Below are 27,338 nucleotides of genomic sequence, written 5' to 3' on the forward strand. Positions count from 1 at the left end.
CAGGTTTCTCCAGTGCTGGCAATGCTAGGATGCTGGTACCTCTCTGGTTAAATAAAACTACTGGCCCAAGATTTTTATAGCAGTGCTGCAACCCTATATGAGGAAATGCAACAAATAGTCCATTACCACTGATTGGATATGGATTTTTGGCCTGGCCACTTGCCACGTGGTAATTTTAGAATAGGGTCACTTTCGGAATTGGAAGATTCCTTGTAGGAGGGTACTCGTGTTTGCTAAATAGTGTTTCTTATCTTCATGCCCTCTCAGCCATGCTCCCACCTCCTGAGTGTAGGGCCAATCTCTCTGCCCGGCAGAGACAGCGAGAGCTCATCCTTCATCGGCTTACAGGGCTGCAGACGTGGCCATTTCCAAACACCCAGGGTGCACTTAACTACTTCCTCCTCCTAATATCAGCACTTCCACTCTAACCACATCAGCAGCTTTGTAACTTGCATTTTATTTTGTTCTTCATTTTGGCCCTTCAGGTATTTGTGGGAGGAAGGTGGGGGGACTGGTGCACTGTGTTGTCACTAATTTCAGAATTACACAATTACACCCTGAGTCATTGTCTCTGGAGAGTCATTTAAGCAAGAGTGTCAAGAGCATCCTGAAGGGCTCCCGCCCTTTTCACACTTGGGTTTTAAAGGTTGGGTTCACTTTCATATTGGATATGTGACTGCCTGTTTGGTTTCACCATCTGCAAAATGGCAGCACTTGGCCCTGTTCTGCCTGGAGAGAGCTGAAAGGCGATGACTAAGGCATGGTGCAGAGGATCCAAGGAGCCCCTAGTTCTTCCCACTTACGGAGAAGGCGAATAACCACACACAGGCTGAGGTGGCTGGAGAGGGACCTGTGGTTGCTTTTTTTTTTTTTTCTTTTCATCTGCATCTGAATAATTAGACCCGGTTGATGAGACAGGAGATGGACCTGTGGTCCTAGACCCTGAGATGTGACCATTGTTTACCTCATGGGCTTAGCTCTAGGCAATTTTCCTTTTTCACCCTGCCATAAAATCTGCCTGTTACGTTGTCATCTTGCCTGTCTGTGCGTGGTCATTGTCCCAGGATTCAGATTAGACCTCTCACATTTTGGCCTCGACCTCTGATCTTCAGGATGTGTCTCAGATGTGTTTTTAGAGGATAGTCTTGAACCCCGGGAGCCATGATCTTTGTTATTATCAAGTATGTTGCAAGACAGTTCTGCTTTATTAGCTTCCTGTCTAGCTTTTTTTGGCTGTTGACCCAAGGCTGGGGGTCAGTGTGGCAAAACTGGAGTTTGCCTTGGAAGCTTTTGATTCTTGTTTTCCCATCCAGAATTATATTACTTGTTGAGATAGCCCAGCTAGACACCACTCGACTATGACAACTTTAAAAATTCATGAGGCCTTGGGACCCATAGCACCTCTCAACATACTGACTTCTAGCCTTGCATCCAGGGAAGCCATATGGTTTCACATGCCGTGTTGCCCTGAGGAGGCCTAGCAAGTATATGAAGTACAGAGGGAGGCCCTGAGACTCCTCTCCATGGCCAGCTCTTCAAGGGGTGAGGAAGGGCTCTTCCTGACACATTCACACATGCACCCAAGCATGCCTAACACCCAGCCACGGGGAGACCAACTCTGGGAAGATGCAGCATTCTCACCCTGCCCAGACTTCTTCATCTGTCCTTCCTTTCTGATGCTTTCACCCTCCGCCTTGTGTTTCTGTAATTTGTACAGTATCGTCGAGAGGTGTTGAAGAGATCAATAGCAATTCACCTTTTCCCTTATTGATTAAAGTGATGGCAAGTTAAATTGGCGGGCAGTACCAATTCATTCATCATGAGCTATCCATTTCCTACCAGGCCACCAGTGACCTCTCCCTGCCTGCTAGTTGCTGAGCAGCAGCTGAGATTATGCCTGTTTCTAGGCTGCTTTAATAGGAATGAGAGAACCACTGTGTTTGGCTCCTGTATCAAAGCTGAGTGAGGAAGGAGACTGCAGGTGATGAGCAAGAAAATTACTGTGGAGCCTGTTCTTCAACTCGGCGGCTTTATTGGAGGGGCCCACCGCACGTGTGGTACTCTCAAGAAGGGGCAGTATGGCGTCAGTTGATGGACATCACCGCCTCACCCAGCAGTTCCTCTCCCCTGGTTTTCTAAAGGGCACAGGCTTCCTTTGTGATCCCACAGAACGTAAACTGCGTGTGGGGACTGGAAAGTCCATGACACCTGTGAACTAGCTCTGGTTTTGCTGCCCACGCAGACATATGTCATTCCCTCTGAGACTTCAGGTAGTGACTTGGGCTCACCCTGAGGGAATCTGGGGTGCCTGGGGTCGAGCTTGAGTCAGAGGGTGAAGGAAGGGCTCTTGTGCTTAGGAGGGGTCTGTATCTACCAGGGGATGGAGAATGGAGACAGTTTTTATCTGCTTCTTTCTCAACTCTAGAAACAAGCACAGAAAGGGTATGTGTGTCTGTGTGTTACTCTGTTCTCCCTCATTGAAATGTCTGATTCTCTGTTGGGAAAGGTGACGGAAACACAACCCATGACATTTCCAGTGCCATGCACTGAAGAGCTCATTTTTAAAACTGCATCTCGAATGCCAAGTACTTACTACTTCACTCACCCGGTGGGATGACCAGGGGTCTGTGAATCCCAGGGCTCTTAAAAGGGAAGCTAGCACTGACTACAAAGGCAAAACGTGGTTAACTTAGCCCCGTTTCTCTTGATGTATTATAGTTTGAATTCTGTTGTTCTCTAACGCATATAGACACAGAAGCAACTGTTGCCCACCACACCCAGCAAAGTCGTTCAGCACTGCGGAGGGGCGGGAAGAGCTGGAGTCTGCTGCCTTGCACAGCATGAACCAATTCCCAGAAACTCCTGTGGGTGGAGTTTTGGCTGAAGGGAAAGTATGGGGGGGTGGGGGGGGCTCGGAAGCTTACCCTGAGCCGTGACCTCTACCCAGCAGAGGGAGCCACTTACCTGAGTGGGCAGTTAATGGTGACCAGTGGGACTTGCGGTTCCCCAGAGCTGGTTGTTGCCATCAGGGAGCTCGCACTCTTTTGTGTCAGCCCAAGTACATGGCCAGGCTTCCAGAAGAGCACTGCCGTCACAGTCCTGTTTCCTGAGTGCCCAGTGGGTTTAGGTCACTATTTTGGTTGTCCCTTTCCCGGTAGGAAGATTTCACTAGAAACCCAGTGTCACTATGTCAGGTAGCGCTTCAGTCTGCAGATGCCAGACTTGGAGAAGGCAGCCAGCTCTCTGTGAAGCTGCCTAATTACATGTGAAGCTGCCAGCAGGACGATTGTTCTTTTCCCATGGATCATTAATAAACCATTCTGGTCTGCATAGATGGGGCAGGGGAAGTCTCTAACAATTCCATCACCTTCCTCAGCTTTGTTGGACAGGTCTTCCTCCCTTTCAGTCTAAAGCATTCAGAATGGCTGGGAATGAGGAGAGGAAGGGAAAAGAAAAACCTATTTCTATATAACACACATGTTTTTCTCCTAAGATGGAAAGTGGCCCCCTGCTTTCAGATTGTCTTGGCCGCCAGAGTACAAAGGGTTCAAGGCTTGCCATGGGTGGGAAGTGCTAGTGGCCCAGCTCCTAATATTTGCAGCCAACTACAAACCAGGCCTGATTTGGAGACAAGGCGGCTAGAGCAGCAGATGGTAAATAGTCCTGCCCCCCTGGGGCCCGGGGTCGGCCCCGTCTTTTTCCTGCAGCCAAGTCAGCCTCATTCCTGCTATGCCTGAGCACAGGAAGCTTTTATGGCTTTTTAGAAACTACTTTTTTAGGCAAAGATGGAAGAAGGCAAAGCAAATATAATATGGGAAACTCAATGTAGTTAGAAATATTTCCCTGTCAAACAGCCTAAAATAGAGCTTTTCCTTTGTTGGGTAGAAGAATTTAGAATCTACATTTCTCCATAGAGCATTGAGTGCAGAAACTAAAAATGGATTATAAATAGAAATAAAATGACCCGTTCAGTTTTCAAGGACTTGAGTCTGCAGCCTTCAGAATACTGAATTAGAGCATTCGAGAGCTGCCAGGGCTCTAGAGGGGACACAGTCCAGTCGAAGCAGTTCCCAGTATTTGAGAAACTGAGGCATGAGGAAGGTAATCCTTGGGACACACTCACGTAGTCAGGCACAGGAGAGCTAACATCTCCACATTCCTGTTGTATCGATCTGACCTGCACCCTCACCTGCCTCCCAGACAGCCACCTGTTCATCCACTGGCAGTACAGATAACTGGAAGACTGACAGTGGCATAGAAAAGGGAGTGGGGTGTACGTGGTAGAGGTGGACAGAAGAGGTGAACACGTGCATTCTCTAAATTGTATTATTTTAGTGAGAAAAGGACACGAGGCTAAGTCAGAGGAGAAAGTCATCTGGGGCCTCAGCGTTCTGTGAAGACTCTTAACTAGACAGGGGTGCAGAGAGAATGCACACAGGATGAGAAGGCATGCCAGAGAGGGAGGAGTACAGGTGTCTCACAAGCCTGGAATTTTCCATTTGCTTTTCCTGATTAGTGATCATAGAAAAGCTGTTATCTTTTCATGCCAAAAACTAAGCTTCAAAAATGCCCAGAAGAAACAACCATGAAGTACTAAACCATTTTAAATTAAGGGGCTTTGTTTTTCCTTTTGGGGTAGAGGAAAGGCTTACATTGTTTACTTTTTTATTTATCGTTTCCGCCCTACCCCCCCCCCCCAAACAGTTGCAGGGCAGGGGTGAAATGTATTGCCCTCTAACTCCTTAGGCAGGACTCCAGCTCAGGCACTATTTTCTGGTCACTTTCTCCCAGGCCACAGGGTATTACCCTTTGCCCCCAGCATCCTGCGCTCTTGGGCCTGCTCCCTCTATTCTCTCAGAGGAGGCAGATCCGAAAACCATGCCATCTTAGCAGGCCCTGGGCCTTGCCCCCCAACCTTGTAGCTGAGGCTGGTTACCCATCTCGTGAGCAGTGATGTCTGTGTCTTTCAAGGACTTGTCAAGTGGGGGAGGAACAAATCACATTTTCCAGCAATTTAATTTTATTAACTCTGATTTCCCCCCCCCCCTTTTCCAAAGCACAGCTAAATGGAGCTAAACATACACACAGGGGCTATATTTAGTCCTGATGGTGTGGTAGAGTAGGGAAGGCACAAACATAGAGGTTTATCTGCTACCTAGTAAACACAGGGAGGTGTCAGGGCTGGAGAATTCAATATAGTAATAAGCATTTATATGGTACAATGACAACTTTGATACAGGGCATAATTTTCTGGTGATTGTTATTAATTGTGCTTCTGCCTGTGAGCGGCCCCCTAGTGAGGGGCTTGGAACACCACGCAGAGTTAAGCTGTATTAAACATCAATTAAAACAGTGTAAAATAGAAACCAAATAAAATAACGCAAAGGTCAGAATGGCAGTGAACGAGCAGACAAGGCCTTGAGGGGAGAGGGGTTAGGGCCTGGTGAGTCTAGTACACTGGGGCACTCAGTGCTCCTCGTTGCTCTAAGCTTCTTTGAGTTCCTAAGTTTAGCAGGTTTGCTGGACTAGCTTCCCCAAGTTCAACTCTTTCCCAAAGGGGTCTCAGAAACAACTCATTATGGCCAGCAAGAAATGCAGGAAGACAACCAGAGTCTACCCACACTGTCCAGTAAGACTTTCTGCAGTGGTGGAAATGTGCTTTATCTGCATTGTCCAGTATAGTAGCCATAGCCACATACGGATATTGAGCACTTGAAATGTGGTTAGTGCAACTGAGGCACAGAATCTTTAATAAAATTTTAATTTAAACAGCCACACGTGATTAGTGACTACAATATCGGACAACACAGGACTCTAGACAGTCTTCGCCCACAGTAAACACTCCAGAAACATTCAGTTTGCATTGCACTCTTCCTAAACCAATCTGCACCTTCCGCCGATACCTCTGAATGTTTAATGCTTTTTTTTTTTTTTTGACCCAATCCTCCCATGCTCTTGACTTAAGCTTCCAGATTCTTTCATAAGGGTCATACACAATGCCAAAAAATGAGAAAGGTCAATGCCTGCATCAAACCAGACAGCTGTGGCCTTACCCTTGCCCCCCTTTTCTCCTGGTATCCCCCAGTCAAGCTAATACCAGGTGTTTCCCACTCCCCCAGGCAGAAAAGAAGTTCCCTTCTGGCTCTCTGGCTAAATGAAGATCGCAGATCTGTGGTGCTTATCCCACTGAACGTCTGATTCAGTTGCTGAGTCTGACCCTTGAAATCTGCAGAACCCAGGGATTGTAAAATTCCCAGGTCATGCAGGGAACTCTCACCTGATGTTCTTTGGTTCCTTTGGCACCTAAACTGAAAATAACCTTTACCAATAGCTCTTTAAACACTCGTTGAATGCTTAGAATGGATCCATTCATTGGGATGACATAGTATAGTAGAACAAAGCACTGTACTTGTAAGAAAAAAATCCCATGTATAAGTCCTGGCTCCTCTATTTACTAAATCTGTGACCTTGACAAAAAATCACTTAAACTCCCCGAGGCTTCATCTTCCCACATAAAAATGAGTGTGCTAGATTGAATGACCTCTGTGTCTGAGAGGACTTAGAAAAGAGATCCAGAGAAAGACACCCTAGTTGCCATGAAGTCCTATACCTCACTCAGTTTCCCCCTTCAGATGTCAGGCCTGCATTTCAAGCACCCCTTTCCTGAGTCCGCCAAGATGCCCACCTGTGTCTAGTTAGCGCTGACGCAAACTGGGAAGTTGTCCGGCAGCACGGACACACCCAGAGCCAGACTGGGCAGCATTACCTCCTCTGGTCATCATTGCTCTCACGTGAACCTCGAGGAGTCCCGAACAGTCCCCAGTTACTTTGAGGCATCCTCAGAGGTAGCATTTGGGTCCGTCGTGGAAAGAAGGCAAGAGGTTTCTTGGCTTAGGCACCAGGTCCGTAAAGCAAAAGAGGGGTTTGGGAGTTACCTGTGTGTGCCAGTCATCTTGGCTGGCTGGTTGTCTGCCAGCCCCCCTCCATCCAGCAGTCGCTAGTTACTGCTCCAGGGATTGTCCCCAGCCGCCCAGAGCCCCTGTGGAGCTGCCAACTCTGCACAGCTCACAAAGGGCCCTGTAGCATCTCTAATTGAAGAGCTGGTGAGCAGACGCCCTCAGTAGAGGTATTTTTAGCTGCAGTGATACAGCCTCATCTTTTCTGCTGGATGGTTTGTTTAGTTATTTTTTAAATAAAATAAATAGTTAAAATTGATGACTGTGATCCCAAACCCTAGTGCCAACGCCCAAGAAGTTTTGGCACACCCCCTCACCACAGGCCTAATTAATCCTGTCTAAGACCAGGTGCTGAAGCTCTGAGTTTGCCAGAATATTAGGCCAGAGAGACAGCGTGTACAGAAGGGAGAAGAGCTAGAAATAGAGAGAAGGCATAATGCAGCCTGGCCTGGTGTGAGGTGCTGAGGGCCCTCTGAGCAGACTGGGCAGCTGGGAACAACTTTTTCCAGGCCCCTCAGACCTTTGATAGATCTAGGGGATCGAGTGAGCAGGCCTCAGCTCCTTGCATTATACAGTGGATCCCATTCTGTACCTAGTGGACTTAATGCTTTTGTTTTCCTTCTCTTTCCCGCACCCCCATGCCCCACCAAGAGGGAGGCGGGAGGGGCAGAGGGAGAGAGAGAATCTTAAGCAGGCTCTGCTGCCAGCATAGAACCCAACTCGGGGCTCAATCTCATGACCTTGAGATCATGACCTGAGCCGAAATCAAGAGTCTGACATTTAACTGACTGAGCCACCCAGTCGCCCCTTGTTTCCTTCTCTTTATCCTGTTCCATGACTTGCCACCTTTTCCTTGGCTTTTTTTATTGTGTACCATGTGATGGGGGCAAAAGGATATTCACGGAGCTCGCATTAGACCCCCGTAACAGGATCCTGGATGGATGGGGCAGTGGTTCTCAACCCTGGCTGCGCACTGGAATCTTGGAGTGCGGGAGGTTTAGGAAAGATGCTCATACCTGGGCCTCCCTTCGAAGATTCTGGTTTCATCAGGCACCAGCTTTTTATTTTATGTTCCCCAGGCATATTAGGTGATACCAAGGAATAGTTTGTTGATTGTGTTCAGTGTGATAATGACATTGTGGTTATGTAAGAAAATGGCTGTGTTTTTTAGAGATGCATACTGAAGTATGGAAAGGTGAGGTGACATCATGTCTGGGATATGCTTTAAAATACATCAGCAAAGAAAAGGGGGATAGATGAAGCAGATCTGTTTTGATAATTACTAAATCTGGATGGTCGGTATATAGGAGTTCATAACTATTCTCTAGTTCCAGTGTTTCAAATTTTTCAAATCAAAGTTTTTTCAGTAATAAAAAAATGTTTTTTAAAAAACTTAGAATTTCTTCAGGGGATTCTATTGTTTAGCTAAGGTTGAGAACCAGTGGTTTAGAAGATTAAATTTGGATCCCCACACCCTAGATTAGCTCTGACTTGGGACTTTGCATAACATAAGCATGACCTTTCAGGATAAGTTCTCATAAGTAATCTGGACCCTCAGCTCTTGAGGAGGTAAAGAACAGCTTGGGCACAAAGAACAAATGACACCTAGAATCGGAATTCAGAGTGGACAACTAGGCAGCTTTGTTCTACTGAGTGACCTCAGTACCACCCAGCCCCGAAAGCTGTTGTGCTTTGGGCTTTACCTGCCTTGTCACTTGCCAGCACTCCTGCATACCACCCTGAGGACCTCTCTTGCCACACCAGGACCATAAAAGACCACTACATGGTGACACATGCACAGGAGGGTCCCAATTTCCTTAGTGTTAGCACTTTACCTAGTGGGGTTTTGCTGAAGCTAGAGCGAGGGGGGAGGGGGCTGAAATTGCACCTCCCTGTCCTTCCCGGGAGTCCACGTGCTCTCAGTTCTGTGTGCAAGTGTGTGAGGGCCCTTTTATGTCCTCAGCACCTGTCCCAACTCCCAAGCAGTATTTTGCTCTGGCTGCTCAGCAGGTGGGATAAACAGAAGCTTGCTGCAGCCCAACTAAATGGTGCTCTGGAGCTCTGGCTGGAAGCTTCCATGCTACATTTAAATACCAGAGCCTGGCTTAGGACCCTGACTTAGCACCTCTCCATTCATGAGCAAGCTGCTGGCTCTTCTTTATTCAGGGGCCGGGTGATGTATACCTATAAGCAAGTCTGTGTGTTGCTAAGGGAAGCTGAAGCAGAGGGAAAGCTGCAGACTGCCCAAGGTCACTCAACCAGCCCAGAGCTTTGCTACCAGTAGTATTTACTAAGTGCATGGGTGTCCTTCTTCCCACTCCCTGGGGAAGACTCGGAACAGTCCTTTCAGCAAATGCCAGCTTGAGAAAGGTGCAGAAGTCACCCCCTGCCCCTCTGTAGGAGGGCCCAGAGCATCCGTCTTTCCCCAGGGTCTGAATCAGTATGGGTCCTACCACTATCCGGTGCCTACATCCAGAATTCAAATGGGCATTTTCTTCTCTACCCGCTCAGAAGAGTAACTAAAATGACTTGGGACAGGTGCTGAGGACATAAAAGGGCCTCAGAGTCACTAAAATGTAAAATTCCAGGCCGTGTGGCCTTCACTGGACTGGATGGGAGGAGGCAGAAGCTTTCCCTGACTCTCCTATGCTCCCTAGTACGTATCTCCCCTTGTTGCCACCCTTAGGCTGTCCATCTTGTTGTTTCCCCCACTGTAGGAACTCCTGAAGGGCAAGAACCAAGTCTTTCATCTCCATTGTTCCTCAGCACCTGGCACAGTGCCAGTCACTGTACTAGTTCTAAATAAGCATATAGAGGAGGAAATGGACCAAAGGAGGGCTGTGGCAGGGAATGCCAGTAGGCTAAGGGTCAGAAACCTGGCATTTTTAAAAGTAGCTTCTCATTCATTTGGGCTTATGAGCCTGAACTGAGCCCCTCCTGAGTTAGCCTGTAGAGCAGCCAGTGCGACTAGGGAGGGTTTCTGACCGGTAATGGCTAGAGAGAAACATGCTATTAGGTTCTCTTTCCACTTCCCTTTGGAATAAATGGTAGTCTCCCTGTGCCTTGGTTTCTCCCATTTGATATTCATGGGCCTCTGAGCAGTCTGTCCCCTCTCCCTCCTCACCTGGGGCTCTTAGGAGGGTGACATGTTTGTAGGAGTGTTTCCCTTTGTTTTTCCAGGGCAGTCAGTCAATTGATACTTGGCCAGCTCTCTCGGAAGTTACTCCTCCTGAACCTCAATGAAACCTCAGGGGCACTAGCTCAGCTAAAGCAAAACTATGTACTTAGAAGCACTTCTGTCATTAGTGACAGGACTGTCCTGCCTGTCAGAAACCAGCGTGACCACTGAGTCTTCCCCTGCTCCCTCTAGACTCAAAAGCAGAGGTTCTAATCCTGAGCCTGCCCTTGAATCACCGGGCTATATTTTTAAAATATCGAAATCCTGTCACCACCCCTAGAGATGCCTCTGTAATTGATCTAGAGTCTGAACATTGGTATTTTCTAATGGCTCCTTAGTGCTGGCAATATATACTTGGGACTGAGAACCATTGTCTCAAAGAGTGTTCACCAGAAGGAGCGGTAATAGCGCTTGAATATCCCACTGCTGGCCTTGCCCTCCCCACCACCACCCGCCCTGGAAGGTGGAAGAGGAGAGCGTGTATTTGCCTCTTCTGCACACCCCACGTTGCCTTCCTCAGCTGGTTCTGAGACTGTTCCCAGACTGTGCGATTGATGGTGCAGTGTGGTTGTGTCCCCCGCCCTCAACCCCCACACACTCTCATGGCCCACTGCTCTTAACCTTGGGCAGGTGACTGGAGCAGAGATAGATTACCTGTGGACAGTGGTTTGATTTTGTTTTAGAGGGCATTAGTGAGGGAGAACAGTCCAGAACTGTCTTTGCAATTTAAGATGAATATTTCTTTTAAGATTTTAGCTCAAAGAATAGCTTGCCCACTGGCTCCCAGATATCACATCCCATCCTTAAGTAGCAGAAGAGTCTGCCTTAGCAGTGAGAAGCAAGGCCAGACACCAGTTGAAATCCCAGACAGTTTCCTACCCTCCCTCCATATCTTGTCAGATATTTCAAGCTTTAAGTCCTTATTCGTGCTCTGCCTACTTGGCTGGCTGTTCTTGCACTTGAGCGGCTTGTTTGCCTGGACAGGTCCAAGCTGTCTGAGCCATCAGCAGCTGCACCTCCTCCCTCGCACCTTCTGTCTGAGCCAACCTTGATTCACAGTAGTGCAGATGGCCCCAGCCTTATCCAGTGACGTCTGCCACTCCCATCCCTCTCCTGCCCTGCTTTTCCCCAAATGAAGGGGCTGGGCCAGCCGTTGGCCTGCAGGTCAACCTGGGGCTAAGATGAAGACCACTCTTAGTTCATGCTCTGGCATATTAACCTAGGAAACATGATAAAAACTTGGTCTGAAGCACATAGGACAAGGGTACAGGAGGGTCTGAGTTCATGTTGTATAGAAAATACTTTTCAACCTGCATCGGAGCTCATCTGTTTTTGCAAATATGCTTAGTTCCACCCACTCTGCTTCCTAAGTATTACTGGGAGCTGAGAGAGAGAGGAGAGAGCAGGTGCCAGAAATCACCTTTCCTTCTCTTCCTACCCTTTCCTCCCTTAAATGCAGACTGGACAACTTCTCAGTGCACCACCGCTCAGTTCTTCAGTCCCTCAGTCCAGTTCAAGATGCTGAAAGGTGGTGCCCTGTAATACACCATTGTAATCAATTCATTTCCCTTCTCCTTGTCCCTCTCCAAGAGAAATAAAGTGACAGGTAACATGCGAGAGGGGTCGTGGGTGACCTTGTACATGAGAAAGATCTGCTGCAGTAGCCCTAGGGCCTCACTCTGCCTTTCACCCTGGCACCTCCACTGCTGAGCTGTGGACAAGGCATGGGAATCAGGGTGTCCATCTAGCAGGCGCTCTCTGAGACAGACCCACAGCCATACCCTCTGGCAACAGCCAGCAGCAGGGAAGGAGTGCTGTAGCAGCAGTCTGCTCCACCTGTGTGGTTTGGGGTGGGGCATACAGAGCAAATACACCAGCTCAGTGGGGTCATCTATAAACCTAAGGGACCCCAGCAGCTTTGGAATGCCTTTGGTTCAGCAGTACTCACATGATTCCTCCTGAGGCTTACTTCACTGTTACATTATTTCAAGGCTTTTTTTCTCGATGGAGAAAACTGTCCCAGTCCTAGGCTGCTTAAAACGGGAACCTAAGCCCCCAAAGCCAAACCTTTGTATAGGGTAGTATCAGGACTGAGATCTGTTAGTCCCTGGGGTGTTTTTTTCAGGATAAGGATATTTTTAATCCTTAATAATGACAAAATATATCTGTTGGCACCCAAGGACCAATAACATACTGACTAAAGAGACAGGGACTACCTGAAGAGTTCCCCGTTTTTATCTCTATAGTTCGAGGCCAGGCATTTGGTGAGTGCTGTCTGTCCCAGTGTGCATGGGGCCACTTGGGTAGAATGGAATTAAGGGACCTTATTCCGCTCCAAATGTCATGGCTCCTACAACTTAGGGATGGGGCCTACTCTTTTTCTGTCCCACTTGGCAGGTAAGGAAGAAAGATCCTTGGGCATAGCCCAGTACCCAGGAACCTTTTTGTTTCTCTGAAGCCACATGATCGAGATCACTACACTGGTCAATTTCCTGTTCTTCCTGACCGGCCCTGCCTTCCTGGGCTTCCTTCTAGAATATGTTGCTCTCTCTTTCTGCTTCAGTTGTTGCTTAACCTCTTAATTAGGAAACATACTCTTTTGGATCCATTGTTTTCTCCTTTGACCACATTTTAATGACCTGCCTGCTTTTGTTTTTGATCCACAAATTCTAGTCAGTTAAAACTGCTGGGCTGAGAGTGACTCACGGGCACAGTCCAGGTTCTTGAGTTGGGTCCCAAGGACCCGAACTGACAGTATTTGCCTTAACTCTCAGAGCAACCATCAGATTTGTAACCAAAAACCTGTGGCAGATACACTGCCAACCCCATCCCCAATTATATGAAGGAGAATGGCCCTAGAGCTGCTCAGCATAGGTCAAGAGGACAGAAGAGCTCCAGAGCGGGGCGGGGGGATGCTGCCTTCCCCATCCGCCAGGCCCCTAAGAGCACGTTCAGAGGCTTGGAGATTGGGATCGGGAGGTTCTGCTCCCCATTTTCTGCCCTCTGTACTCACTGTGGCACTGCCTGCCTATAAGCCTGGCTCAGCTCCCAGAGCTGCCTGCGCATCACCTGGGGGTCTGCTCGGTGCCAGGATGCCCTGGACCTGAGAGGATGCATGAGAATAGCTACTCAGTGCCCACATATTTCCTGTTGTCTCAGGCTCCAGGTGTTGCATTTGCTAAAGTTTTAGACATGAGAGATGAGATGGCTCTGTTCTCTCAGGGGACAAGTGGGGAAAGATTCCCCAGTTCACATTTCCAGGGTCTGAACTCCAAATGGACAACCCCATTACCAGGCTCTTAGTGTCTCCTGCTCTCCACACCACAGCTGGTTCCACCTCAGGCCATCTCGTACCAGCAGAGGGAAGCCCTAGGTCCAGTGGCAGCAGCACTACTCAGGGGCAAAGTCTTTACCCTTGGAGTATTTTGTAACCGGGAGTAGTGAGGCCTCTGCTTCCAGACCAGAAACAACATGGAATGACCTTGTGGGGTGGACATGTACAGCACAGCCAGCATTTGTTTGGGTTGTTGGTTTCCACACAGTAAATGGTTCTAGTTGCTCCTGAACGTCCTCGCCTCCGTGTGATGGTCAGATTCTGTATCCACCATGGCGTTCATGCAGGGACAGGGGAAAGATAGCTTTGCCACTTTCCTCTGGCACCTGGAAATGGCTCTTGGTGCTACACAGGGTTAGCACTCTGGAGAATCACCAGGGAGACCCCTCTGTCTCCTGCCAAGCTCAACAAGCCCTGCCCGTGCACTATGAATCACACCTCCTTCCCCAGCTCAGCACAGGGCGCCGCCTTACGGGAAAGTCCTGGGTGTCAGCAGGAGAGGCATTTGAGGAGAAATGAACTGATGTAGGAAGGGGGAGTGCCGCTCAGTCATCTTTTAAGCAGGAAGGAAAAGGTCATCGGAGCCGTATGGGGCCAGGCTTGGATTATTGTTGACTCTGCCTTGCTGCGGCAGAGGGCCCAGCTCACCGGGGCCAGCGCCGGCCACTGCCAACCCCATCCAGCTGCTGACGGCCCAGGCACAAAGAAACGCGTGCTCTGTGTACACAAACGGGTCTGCACACCGGCATGAGCCCATTTTTAGCCCTTGCCCAGGAAGGGCAGCCCATGAATAGTAATTTAATTAAATTTGCCTCCCTCCGTGGCCCACACATTTGAAGAGGTTTGGGGGGAAATGAATCTGGCTGAGGAACATTACTCTGCCACCCTGGCACTGCCCCAGAGCCGAGCCGCAGTGCCATAAAGGGTCTCGCCATCCTGAATCCGGCCCAGGGCATCTGTCTGCACCGCAGGCTCTCTGGCCGGGCTGCCTGCTGGCACCTCTGGCAAGGCAGCCTCTGGAAGCATTCCGTCTCCATCACAAGGAAGCCACCAGGGGCAAAATAAGGGGGCTCCCCACCCCCTCCTCAGCAGCCTCAGCAAAAACTAGAGCCGCAGTGTTAGCTTTCCCCACTGATTTCCATGTAGAAGAAGGGAGAGGGCAGAATGGGAGGACCCCACCCCTTCAACTGACACCACAGCCTCAGTAATAGCGATCACCCCAGTTTCCATGTTGGCCCACATTCCTGTACCTCTGTCCTGGAAAAGATCCATATTTAGGGGCCTGAAATTGATTCCAGTGAACTTATCACCATGTTTCACATCTTAGATGCTCATCAGTTTTTGTCCATTGTGTCTGAGCTCAAGCCACAGTCCGCACCCCAGAGCCCTCCCCCTGCCTTCCAGCCAGCCAGTGCTTGTCTTGCATGGAGCTCCTCACTCCTCTGGAGGCACCTAAGCTTTCACTTTCTCTTGTCAGAGTGCCTGCCCATTTCATCTTCTCACTAACCTCTAGCCTCCTGCTCAGCCTTTTATATCCTAGGTCAGCAGTATCATGCCCGCTGGAGAAGAGCATTCTTTCTCGTTATCTTCACTCCCCACCAAGAGTATATCTTCCTGGCTGGCTAATCTCTCCTGCGTAATGTTAGCAACACCTCCGGGAGAAAGGGAATTTCTCTGGCACAGTCTGTCTCAACACCAGCAGAACACAGGCTGTTGCTTAGGAGTGGGAATCATTAGAGTCAGGCCATTATTGGAAGGGACCAGTCTCTAGGGGGGCTAGCAGAAATTACCACTCCTTAATAGATGAAAACTCATTTGCCGGAAGCCCCTGCCCTCCTCTTTATTTCTCTGCATTCTCCACCTCCCTTCTCTTCCCAGCTTTGATGTCAAAAAGAGAGGTAATGCTAGCCCATCCAAGATGGCAAATTTCTGCTAAATTAACTTGGTTGAAAGCGGCTGTTCTTTTAGAATGTTTCTATTGGGACTTGGCTTGAAACCATCGTGAAGGAGACAGATTCTAATTAAATGTATGTGATAAAATTATAGCCAGGACCACTCCATTTCCCAAGAGAGGATTTGTTGAGGTGGTTGGGAAGAGGAAACGTCTACTAGCTTCCTAGACCATATTTCAGAGAAGGCCCCGGATTCAACCTGGGCTGTCTGAGCTTTCCCTGCAAGGGTCCCCTTATTTACACAAGACCAGGGAAGGCGAGAAACGTGGAAGCAGGACTCCAGACTTCTCTGCTCCTCCAGTGGTCATCTTGACCTTGAACAGACCTCTAACGTGATTTTTGCCTCTGTATGCCTTCCCTGCACAGGGATACATGTTCTTTACCTTATAGCTCTTTGCTGTTGTAGGGGAAGGGGGTGTAGGTGCCATAAGCAACAAATGCTCCTTTTAATTTATCTGTTTGGGCTGCCATCAGAACTCACATGCCTTGGAACATTTGTGGTTGAAGAGAAAGGAAGAGTTGCCTGATTTCTCAGCTCTAGCTGTTTGAGTGAAGTCATGAGTGCGCACCGTGTCAGAGCATGAAGCACAGATAAAGCACTGGTGTGAAAGGCCTTTCCTTCCTCCCCCTCCTCTCCCTCCTCTCCCTTCTCTCCCTGGAAGCAAACTGTAAGGGATTGCACCCAGTTGAAACTTTGTAGTTTCTGTAAATAGCGCCCCCTGGATTTGTCAGTCACCGTGGCCCTGCTGAGGTTCAGTAGCAGTGCTGGGTTGAGAACCCAAAGACCAGAGATCTGGTCTTTGCATCACCAGCTATGTGACACCTGAGCAAGTTGCGTCTCCCTGGCCTTCATTTTCCTCATAATAAGTTTTCTGAATTAACTTAGAAAGCCCCTTCTCTGTCTCCACATCCCTGAATTTTGAAGCTATAAACCATCATTCCGGCCTCGGTGTGTTGCCGTCCCAAGGTTGGCCAGCCACACCCATCACGTGAAAGTGGCCTCAGCTGACAGGATACCATTGGTCAGAGCAGATGTGGACTTCAAACGGGAACATGGCAGCGGGGCTGAAGAAAGGGAAAGCTACCCTGCAGGCACAGCAGGCAGGACCAAGAAGGGCATGGAGTAGGCCACGTCCTCATTCTTCTTGTTTTCGTACTTCTCTGTGGCTTCAGAACCTTCTTCTGACACACATGCACACAGTACACCCAGTAGGTGCAGTCACTTCCCTCATCAGAGTAACCAAATGAAATGCAAACATGCTTGGAGATACCTCAGTCTTGCCAAGTATCTCCAAGCCCCCCTCCCCATTTCTAATTAAAAAATTGTCTTCTCTTTCACTGGTTCCTTTAGCAGTCTCTTCCTTGGCCCTCCCTCCTTTCTTACTCCAGACTCTCCCAATTCATCCCCTTAAAGAGATGAATTGGAAGAATATGCTGTCATGTCAGAAGGAAGCCATTGTCAATTCACACAGGCAAAGCTAATAGGATAAAGTATTATCCGACTTCCTTTAAGTCCAGAAATTAAGTCTTCTTGCAATAGTAATAGATTAGAACTTGTAACCACTGCAGCTGGTAGGCTGCAGGAACAGGCTGTTAGTATCCGAGGCCTCAGCTCCATTTCTGGGCCTGTGCTGGGCCTTTTGTGAGGGACGCACTGAGCATTCCTGCAGACACTGCTGCGCTCTGTGGAGAGCTGCCTGTAACTCATTCACTTCACCTACAGGGCAGAATCTGAGTGGGAGAAGCTGTCTGAATGGTCTTACTGAACCCGGATGAGTAGGTAGGTGAAGGGAAGAAGCCAGGGCCTTGAAGACTCTAGGAAGAAGTAGCCAGAGACCAGGAAACCACACTTTGCACAGGGAACAGTTTGTGTGTGAAAGCTCTACTCAGTCATCCTTGCTGACTCATTGAGCAGGTAGAGTGACCTAACTGGTGACTAAATCAGCACCAGCACAGACATAGGGAAACCAGGGGTGAGACCTTAAAGAAACTTTAAGAGACTATAGATGAAGGACTTGCCTTGCAAGAGGAAACTGCATGAGAGCTGTTGGAAGAAAGAGCCATCAATCTTCTAGAATGGAAGGATCTTGCAAAAATGTCCTAGGTCCTATCATGGCAGATGATTGTACTCAGATGGGGATTATGGAGGGAAACACCTGATAGAATTATTGGAGGGTGCTGCTTATTAGGGGGGTTATAAGGAGGTGGATGAGTATTAAAGAAATGCGTGGATTAAGGACTATTCCTTTGGTATTTAGTAATCAAAATTTCAGTAATTGTTCTAGTATTGTTCCTGGGTGCACAGAATGAATGACCATGAAAGTACCTAAGTACTACTTTGCTTCATCTAGTCCCCACACCTGGCATTAGGGCAGCCTCTCAGCTCAGGGCTTCCCTGCTGGAGGGTCAAAAATCTTAATGGGATAAGTTAGGGAAGACACCGTCCTCTCAAATGCTAACACTCTCTGACAGAGCTCCCAGGGACATCCCCTCAGGCCTCAGCCTGATCTCTCTGACTCACTGCCAGGGTCCATGTGCACTGAACTCACAGTCATCACCATTTTTATGGGAAAACACAATTTAGGGGCGCCTGGGTGGCTCAGTCGTTAAGCGTCTGCCTTCGGCTCAGGTCATGATCCTAGGGTCCTGGGATCGAGCCCCACGTCTGGCTCCCTGCTCTGCGGGAAGCCTGCTTCTCCCTCTCCCACTCCCCCTGCTTGTGTTCCCTCTCTCGCTGTGTCTCTCTGTCAAATAAATAAAATCTTTAAAAAAAAAAACAAAAACACAATTTATATAATACCCTCCCACTGGAGTAATACTCTTTTTGTGGATAAACAGTGACTTGCACCACCCTCCGCTGTGAAGAAAAGTGAGGGACCAGATTCAGAGCAGACCCCTGAATGAGCCGGTCAGGGTCAGGATTAGATTACAGTCCTAAGGGCTGGGTTGCTTCCCCCAAGCAGGGGACAGCCTGCAAGATAGAGAACAGGACTGTTGTGGGTAGGTGGTTTGGCCCAAGTACTGACGGCAGAGCTGGCATGTACCGGAGGATAAAACCTGTGATCATCCTAAAATCTAATTCTAGCTACTCATTAGGAAATCAAAATGCATTCTCTCTTAGGCTTCTCTTGGAAAGTTGATCTCCCTGCTTTTCTTCTCCTCTGTTCCATGCCATGAATTTCACACTTAACAGTCCTCCCCCATCCAGGGTCCAGCCAGCTTCTTGCTTACTGGGACAGAGCAATCTCCCTGGCTTTCCTTCTTAACTGCATTGCAGACCCTTAGCCTGTGTATCTGCCATATAGCTCTGTTCTGCTCTCACTTGCTCAAATTATGGTGTTTTTGTTTTGCTTTGGTTTTTGTTTTTTTTCCTGCCTGTATTTTCTCCAAGCCCTCTAATTCTGTTTTGAAGCCCCAGTAGCTCCTCTCTGTGCTGCCTTCTCCCTCCTGGTGCCTCAGCCCTCCCCTGCCCTACCCTTTGTAAGGCATCCTGACAGAGAAACAGGGTGAGGTGGAGAAGACTCTAGGAAGTCTATCCTGTCAGTAAAGGACCAAGGTTTCTGAGAGAAATGTATCCTGGCCCAGCTTTCACCTGCGCATCATCACCAACAGCAGCACCTTTCCTTTCTTCTGGCTTATACAAAGAGAGGTAATCTACTCCTGGACTAAAACGGTGCCTTGGGCCAGCTAGAGAGCTGGATTAGGGAACAGAGCACAAGGCACTGTTTTCCTGGGGAGAAAAGTACAACCCATCTTTCCCACTGGGTCTGGGCTCATATAGATAGTGCTGTCCCCTGTTCCTGACTTCTTGATAAGCATCCTTCCTCTGTGGAATAGCTCCAAGGCATGTTCTCTCTTTGGGCACAGAGGAGGTTCTAGAAGAGAGGTGGTGATTGAGGAGGGCTAGTCAGTTGGTCTGTATCCTTATGTTTATCATCAAATAACTACCAGCAATACAGCACTCAGTTACCATTCTGAGTGTGATTTTATTTATATAACTTCAATTCTCATAACAACCTATGAAGTAGGGAGGTGTAGATACTAAGATGTCCATTTTACATATTAATAAGCTGAGTATTTGTCCCAAGTCACACAGGTAGGAAGCGATGGAGCTGAGATTCAACCCAGGAATACCGGATCCAAAGTCTATACTTGTAAGCACCGTGCTGTGTTGCTTTGCAAGTATGTATGTTTCACTGATCTGGTTCCTGAAGCATTTATCCCTGCTCCAAGAAGCAGTTTACTTCATTTTAATTTAAAGCAAAGATGAAAACAGCCTTAATCTACAGCCCAAACCATTCTCATCCCCTCAGGGGTAATGGGTGCTTTCTGAATGATAGAGACCAGGAGCGGTGCTTTGGGGCCAAAAGCTGCCTTGCAGTTTAGCTGAGGCAGGACTTAGAAATGGCGTGAACAGTGCCTGCATTAGCCAATGGCATGGAGTGCTGAGTGCCAGCAGAAGAGAGAAAATCAGACATATGTTTGGATATAAATGTTCTCTCTCTCTCTCTTTTTCTTTTTCTCTAATTTTAATCCCCTGCTACTTTGTTGCTGTAAAATGTCGGGGCCTTAATTGTGAGCTCTGGCCCCCTGAGGTAGTACAGTGTGGGCTGTGTAAGGTCCCCTTAGCCCTCTCCTAGCCGCTGTGCATCTCCACAGAAGGAAGCCAGAGCTCTCCGCCATTAATGGCATGGACTCTGGACCTCTTCCCCACCAACAACAGGAATTGTTGTGCCAGGGACTCTCTTCTACATTGTTCTACCCAGCACCCAGCAAGTTGCTGGCCTCAATACATGTTAAACAGCCATGATAAAGTTAATGTCTCTAGGCCTTAGAAACTACCCTGTCTACTCTCCCTTCTTTGATAATCAGATGCAGCATAACACCAAAGAGTGACAAAAGGCCTAGAGCAGATTATGGGAGTGGCAGCCACAGACAGCATGGCACTTAAAGAGCTGGGGCTGGGGTAGGTATAGTGGTGGAGGGGAGTCAAGGAGCTCCCCAGTAGTCTCATTGTTGAACCAGACAAGCAGAAACCATTCCACTATAGAGAACTTACTCTGATAGGTGCTTTAAGACCTCTGCCACTCCTCTACTCCGCAAAGCTTCCAAGGCAGAGGTTGGGAGAAGGCCAAGCTACCCCCCCTTCCCTTTGTGAACACCCTGCGTTATCTACGTCACCCTGTCTCTGGCAGCCATCTGCCATTGCCTCAGGATCAGAAGTTGTGTTATGTGCAGTCCCGAGAATCGAACTCCTTAGCACACGTGGCCCTTTGGCCAGCTGTGGGGCCCCTGTGGTAGGGATTCTGGTCAGACCTTGGAGGGCAGTAGAGCCAGTCCTGAAGGAGATTGAGCACCTCTAAGAAGAGAACACAGCAATATCTGTAGGAAGGTCCCATTTTCATTGCATATTGGCCAGGAAAGAAAAAGGTTCTTGAAGGCCCAGAAGAGCTTGAGTAAGGAAGGCACATTTGACTTGGGAGTCCAGAGATCTGGGTTTCAGTCCCACCTCTTCCACTCACCAGCAGTGTGACCTTGGAGGTATCTTTCCATTTCTCTAGGGCTGTTTCCTTGACCAGAAAATGTAAAGGGATTAGACTAAATGATCTTTCATGGCCCTTAAAAAATTCTCTAACTCCCTATAATCAGCAGCAGTCTTTCCCTCTAGTGTGTTGCTACAACTACTCCCCTGAAGAGCTACCAACCCATGTCCCATTCTTTGCTAACAAACCCTATAGCTTGGCCGCCAGGCCTGAGGATGAGTCACCAATCCAGCATGAAAGGCTGCACTATGGGTGCTCATGGGACTCCTCTCCGAAAAGCTGTCCCAGGTGCCTGCTACAAAGGAGGAGATACCCAACGTGTTACGGCAGTAGAGGTTTGCTGCTCTAAAAGCTGCCACACTGCCCAGGTCGAGGAGTGGACCCCGTGGGGAAGGGAAGTACCCTTGCAGCTCTCAGGACACTTATACCCAGGAACCATATTCTCAGTCTCCCCCACCTCCTTTCAGCTTCCTTCTGGAAAGCGCTTCTCCCGCAGCCCCCAGGCCGCGTGCGTTTGTTCTTAGGCCTCTTCCCCAGGAATATACTCTTTCCCTCAGCTCTCCGGTTCAGCCACAGACACTTCTTCATTCCAGAGCCACTGTATAATCCCTCACTATCCAAGTAGCTGTCACAAAAGGAGGGGCGTGAGGAAATCGGAAACACATCCTCTGTTTCTGAAGCAGCTACTTTCTCCACAGTTGCCCCTGAGTGTGTCCCCAGGAAGCTGCTCTAAACAGCCTGAGTTGTCTTGTGGCATTGGGCAAGGGAGCATTTCTTGCTTTTTCAGCTGGTCCTGGCCAAGTCCCACCCTTTACTCTGCTGCATTTTTCTCGTTGTATTGGCCGTAGGGTGGTAAAGGAGAGGCAGAGGGAAACGTATATGCGGAGCCCGGAAATGTGAGTGGCAGTTTCTAAATGTGCATCATGCATGCATGCTGCCGCAAACACTGATACCCAGAAATGACACATATATACACCCAGGGGATTAAGAATTGGCCCCTTCTTAGCCAACTGCTGCAAAGTGCTGCCTGCCTCTCTCCCCGTTCAGTGCCAAAGAGATCACACCCACTCAGTCCCGATTCCCTGCATTAGTATAAAGCACGGAAGAGACGCAGGGTCCCGGTTCATGCAGCTTCCCTGGACGTCATCACTCAGGAAGCATCAGGAGACAGATACCCCCCACCACCAAGACATGTTTGGCTATTTGACACCCAGAGAACAGAAGGAACACTGCCTGTGGGAAATTTAAGCCAAACAACATTACTGCAGACCTCTTAAATCCAGGTCCCCCAGGGTCCCTGGGTAGAGCTGGGGCTGCCTGACCAGCAGCTTTGCTGAGGTGGCATTTAACTTCTGGCCTGGTCCCAGGAGCTGAGGCTGACCCATTTCCCCTGCTTTTCCAGGGCATCAGGAATTTGGTTCTACCCCCAACAAAGCCAGGGACTAACACACTTAGCTTGTGGAAGGTGCACTAGAATCGGGGTGCTTTTATTTAAGCTAAGGAAAGATTGTTGACAGCTTTAGCATTTTTAACATTGTCTTCCCCTCCCACCTTACCTCTCCCCTCCCCTTCCCTTTTTGTCTTTAAATAGAAATGACTTGGTTGATGCTGGTAAGAACCTATAGGATCTTATTCAATTTAACCCTTTGGGGACATTGAATTAAAAATTGAACAATATTTATTAAAATACAAAAATACACTTTTCTCACATTACAATCAGTGTTCTTTTGTTGGCATTCCCCCCACCCACCCATCCCACCCCTTTCAAATCTGAACCCTTTATTTCTTTTTAAAGCTAAAATAATAAATGAAAGAAGTTACAGCATTAAATGGACCAGAATAACAGAGATCTCTGCCTTCACCCCCCACGCCCACCCCTTCTCCTCCACCTCCTCCTGAGGTAGGCCTGGGAGAGGGAAGCCTTCCCCCCATTGTGCTACATTCAACAGGACTCCTTGCAGAACTCACTTCTTGTGTGCATGTGTATCACTTTTGTTTTAACTGGATTTCACGTCTTTTTTGTGAACCATCCTGTTTGGTCAAGGCTTCATTATACTTTAAATGAGCCCGTGCCCTTTTTCTCTCTCCACTCATGTTCTGCCCCCACCCCATCACCACAACCAGTTGACATCAGCTGTAATAATCCCTAATGAATCAGCATTTAGAATAGTCACCAAATCACAAGCATGAGAAAAGCTTCCACTCCCCCAAGCTCCCCAATCCCAGCCTCTCCTCCTTCTCCACCTTAAAACAAACAAAACCTTTATAAAAAAAATCATAAAATGCCATCATTGTCTACAATCATTTGTCAGATACCAGGAACAACAGGTGGACATGGCACAATACTAATTTATGGCCTCCTGTGAATACATTCTCTCTGCTTCTGCTCTCCCTTCCCACCCCCCTCTGTTGCCGCACCCCCTTCAGGGGCCTCCTCCCTCTCAAGGGAAACCCTGAATAGACAAATGTCCTGCAAAGAGTGGGTTAAACCCATCTGCAGGAATCTGGTGCAGTGTGAAAGCATTGGACTGAGAGCTACACAGCTTCCTTCCTTCTCCGCTCCTTCCTGAGGCGCGCTGTCAGGCAGGGCACACGAGCGTCCCAGTGCACCAACCAAGGAGACTTGTGCACATGGACAGATGGAAAGACTGAGCCCCTTTAGGGAGTCATTTGAATTTTGGTGGTTTTCCTGTTTAAAAAACAGTTACAGATCTATCTTCCCCTTGGCCTCTGAAGAAAAAAATTATTGCCTCTCAACATTTTGGCACAGTACAAATCCTTGGTGCTTTTTTTTGTATTTTTAAAAATAAGATAAATTTGCAAAGACAGCTCTCAGCTTAAGAAAGGTGTCTATAGAAATGGGTAATCCTGTATGCTATGAAGCATCTTCTAAAAAATGACAGTCGACCCCCCCCCACCCACCCCTCAGCAGCCCGCACCCTGCCTCTTTAGGGATGTATGTTGTTGTTTGAGTTTATCTTAGCAGTTTCAACCTTAGATCAGAAATCCCTCTGGCATCATAACAAGTTGACTTGTGGCTTCTGCCCCACAGCCTTCCCAAGAACCCCACTCCCCCTTTAAATAGAACTTACAAGTTAGAAAATAGTTTTGTTTTGATTTTTTGTTTTTAAATTTTAATATAATCTGTTTCTTTTACCAGCCCATAGATTTAATATATAAGCATATACAAGAAAAAGTCTCTCCCCACTCTGTACAAAAGTTGCTGTCATGTGTGTGCGTGTGTGTGTGTGTGTGCATTCTATTGCATTTTATAAGTTTTTGGGGGGAGGGGGAGTCATATTTGAGTTTCCTGTACCTTGTCCTTGGTATGGGTCTGAATTATATAAGGTTCAGAGATTGTGGTGACTGTGGGGTGCAGAGAGTTCCCCAGGCTGTTTTCTGTCCAGTGGGCCCCATGTGCTGGTTTGTAGGTGTTGTAGTTAATATGGTCATGAATTGTGGGCAGCACTACTGCCCCCTCACCTGATACACCGGATGGAGCTGCTGTTGCTGCTGCAGACGCCGCTGCTGGGATGTCTTCATCCACCTGGATAATCTCAACTGTCCGGGCGGCTGTGACTGTACTCCTCTGCTGGTGCCGCTTACGAAGTTTATAGAACACAATCAACATGGCGGCAGCTAGCAGAGTCACTGCCACGAAGCAGCCAATGATGATCTTGGTGGTCTTCATGACTTCATCCAGGCTGGTCTGCATCTTATCATTGGTGTCTGTCGCGGGTACCTGCTTGGGCACACGGGTGGTCTGAATGAGCACCGTGGTAGAGGTGGTATATGCCGGCTGATAACCCGTGGACGTAGTAGGAACAGGCTTGTACTTGCGCGTTGTATCCTCAGGTGAGATCTCGGTGGTCTCCACTGTGACAGTGGTGAAGAAGCTGTAGTTGGAGGTGTTGAGCTCGGCCGTGCTCACGTTGAGGTAGGCCGAGGCGTTGGAGTTACCTGCCACGTTGGTCACCATGCACGTGTAAACCCCGGTGTCTGAGAGCAGCACATGGGAAAAGTTCAAGGTGCCGTCGTTGAGGACGGAGATCCTTGGGTGGCGGGAGGCGTGGCTGAGCACTGTCCCATTGGGCAGCAGCCACTTCACAGAGGACATAGGGGGAGTCCGACACTTAAGTTCCGCCATCCGGCCCTCAGAGATATTGAGGTCCCGAGGTGCATCCATGATGAAGGGGGCAGAGCACTGGAAGGAGGCCTGGTCCACCTCCACCAGGTAGCGGCCGCGCATGTGCAAGGGAGCATGACAGCGGCCACAGCAGGTAGAATTGGTGGGTATGTACTCCCGAAGCCACCAGGCTAGCCACAGAATGTCACAATCGCAGTTCCAAGGATTGTGGTGTAGGTGCAACTCCACCAGGTACCTCAGTGGGGTGAAGAGGTCATGGGGCAAAGAAGAGAGGTTATTGTGGGCCAAGTTGAGTTCCACAAGCGAGGCCAGCCCGTCAAAAGCATTTCGCTCAATCAGGCTGACCTGTGAGTTCATGACCCATAGCTTCTTAAGGGAGCTTAGGCCATGGAAGGAGCCAGGCCTGATCTCAGGGAAGTGGTTCCCTGACATCTCCAGCTCCTCCAGCCCCACCAGGGGGGTGAGATTGGGCATATCTTTAATGTTGCACATGCCCAAGTTCAGGTACTTGAGGTTGAACAGTCCCTCAAAAGCGCCCTCAGAGATATACTCCAGCTTCTTGAGCTCCCCCAAGTCCAGGCGCATGAGGGAGGGCACCCGGTTGAAGGCATAAGAGGGGATGCTTTCTATGGGGTTGTTGCGAAGCCAGAGCTCCCGCAGCTTGGACAGGTACTCAAAGGCCCCGCTGGGGATGACTGTCAGCCAGTTGTCGAACAGCTCCAGGGTGTTGAGGCTGGCCAGGCCGTTGAAGGCCCCCACCTCGATCTGCCGGATGGAGTTCCTGCCCAGCTGCAGGACCTCCAGGTGGTGGAGGTGGCGGAAGGTGTCGGCCTGGATCATCTGGATATTGTTTTCCATGAGGTTGAGGTACCGGGTGTTGGAGGGGATACCCTGAGGGACCTCGGAGAGGCCCCGGCGGGTGCACACCACCTTGCTGAACTGGTTACTGCAGGAGCAAACGGATGGGCAGTTCTGGGGCCCGGCGGAGGCGGCAGCGGCGATGGCTGCACACAGAATCCACACTTGCGCCGTGAGGTAGACGACGGGGAGCAGGACGGCATTCCAGGTGTGGTGCACAGTTACCTGCCACAAGAGCTTCATGGTGTGGCACGTTCATAATTCACCATCGCCTGGGATTTTGGCTCGGAAAGGAGAACCAGCCCTACCCCGGCTTAAATGAGCTAGGAGCTCCTCTTTCCATCTGGAGAAGGAGGTGGGGAGGGGGCGATTAGAGAGACGGAGCAGACCGGCGGGTGGGGGGGGGGGGGGGATTGCCCAACTAGAGCGTGGCCCCTGTCTCCAGCCCCCCTCAAGGCAAGCCCTCGGAAAGCCGAGACTTTCTCTCCCCCGTGGCAACCATCCCCACCCAGTGAGTCGCTGTCACCTACCTCGGAAGGGAGGAATTGGCGTGGTGTCCTTAAGCGTTCTCCACAGGAGCCGGCCACGTCGTTGCCATTCTTACTTCTTAGTTTTAATTAACAAAAGGGGGAAGTCGAGGGGGTGGGGAGGGCAGAGGGGAGGGGTGGGGAGGGGAGGGGTGGGGGAGACAAAATGGCTTCTAGTAAATCCGGAGCAGGCTACGGCGAAGCGGCGGAGTTGAGGCGCGCCGGGGAGAGCCAAGGCCCGGCGGGCTATGCAGGTGCATGCCCCCCCCTCAGCCGGAGGAGCGGCGCCACCAGCGCTTCCCTGCTTTGTCCTTGGACCCTGGCACCGGCTCGCACCAGCCACGGGGGAAGCCGCTTCATCGCCGGAGCGTGCCTCCGGCGCCCCCAGCCCGCTCCCGCGGCTGCCACCCGGCGGTGGTGAGGGGGCGCCCCGAAGCCTCCCAGGCCGCGCTCGCTCGCTCGCTGCTGCTGCTGCTGCGCTGCCCCCTCTCCTTGTGTCGGCGGCTCCGGCCGGAGGCAGCCGATGCAGTCGTTCGCTCGCGGGGCTGCGAGAGTTAAGAGGAGGTGTTCGAGGCTCCTTCGCCCTCCCCAGACACACACCCCCTTCTTTCCTCGCCTCTTCTCTGAAGGGTTAAAAGGACCAGAACTGGGCTTAGTTTCCCAGTCCGCCGTCTGCCGGCGCGAGGAGCAGCAGTTCGTCTAGCCCCCTGAGGGTCAGCGGCGTGGAGACAGCGCCGGGACCGGGTCCGCCGGCCGGAGAAGCGCGCGGCGGCCGGGTGGCGCCCGCACCGCAGGCCCCTTCAGGGAGTCCGGGGGCGGGCGCGGGTCCGGCGGCGGCGGCGG

General features: G+C 49.7%; 2 protein-coding genes across 2 annotated transcripts in view; one reads left to right on the top strand and one right to left on the bottom strand.

The window, feature by feature from the left end:
- SND1 (staphylococcal nuclease and tudor domain containing 1) overlaps positions 1 to 27,338 on the top strand; it is a 407,329-nt gene that overhangs the window by 321,865 nt on the left and 58,126 nt on the right. The window lies entirely within an intron of this gene.
- On the bottom strand, positions 23,366 to 26,632 carry LRRC4 (leucine rich repeat containing 4). The gene is made up of 2 exons (XM_035021051.1): positions 26,499 to 26,632; positions 23,366 to 26,311 (listed from the first exon to the last, which is right to left on the bottom strand). Exon 2 carries the CDS (start codon positions 26,209 to 26,211, stop codon positions 24,259 to 24,261), a length of 1,953 nt encoding a protein of 650 aa, XP_034876942.1. The 5' UTR covers positions 26,212 to 26,311; positions 26,499 to 26,632; the 3' UTR covers positions 23,366 to 24,258.

This window comes from Mirounga leonina, unplaced genomic scaffold (genome assembly GCF_011800145.1).
Source record: "Mirounga leonina isolate KUSES-001 unplaced genomic scaffold, KU_Mleo_1.0 Mir_174, whole genome shotgun sequence".
Lineage (NCBI taxonomy): Eukaryota > Metazoa > Chordata > Mammalia > Carnivora > Phocidae > Mirounga > Mirounga leonina.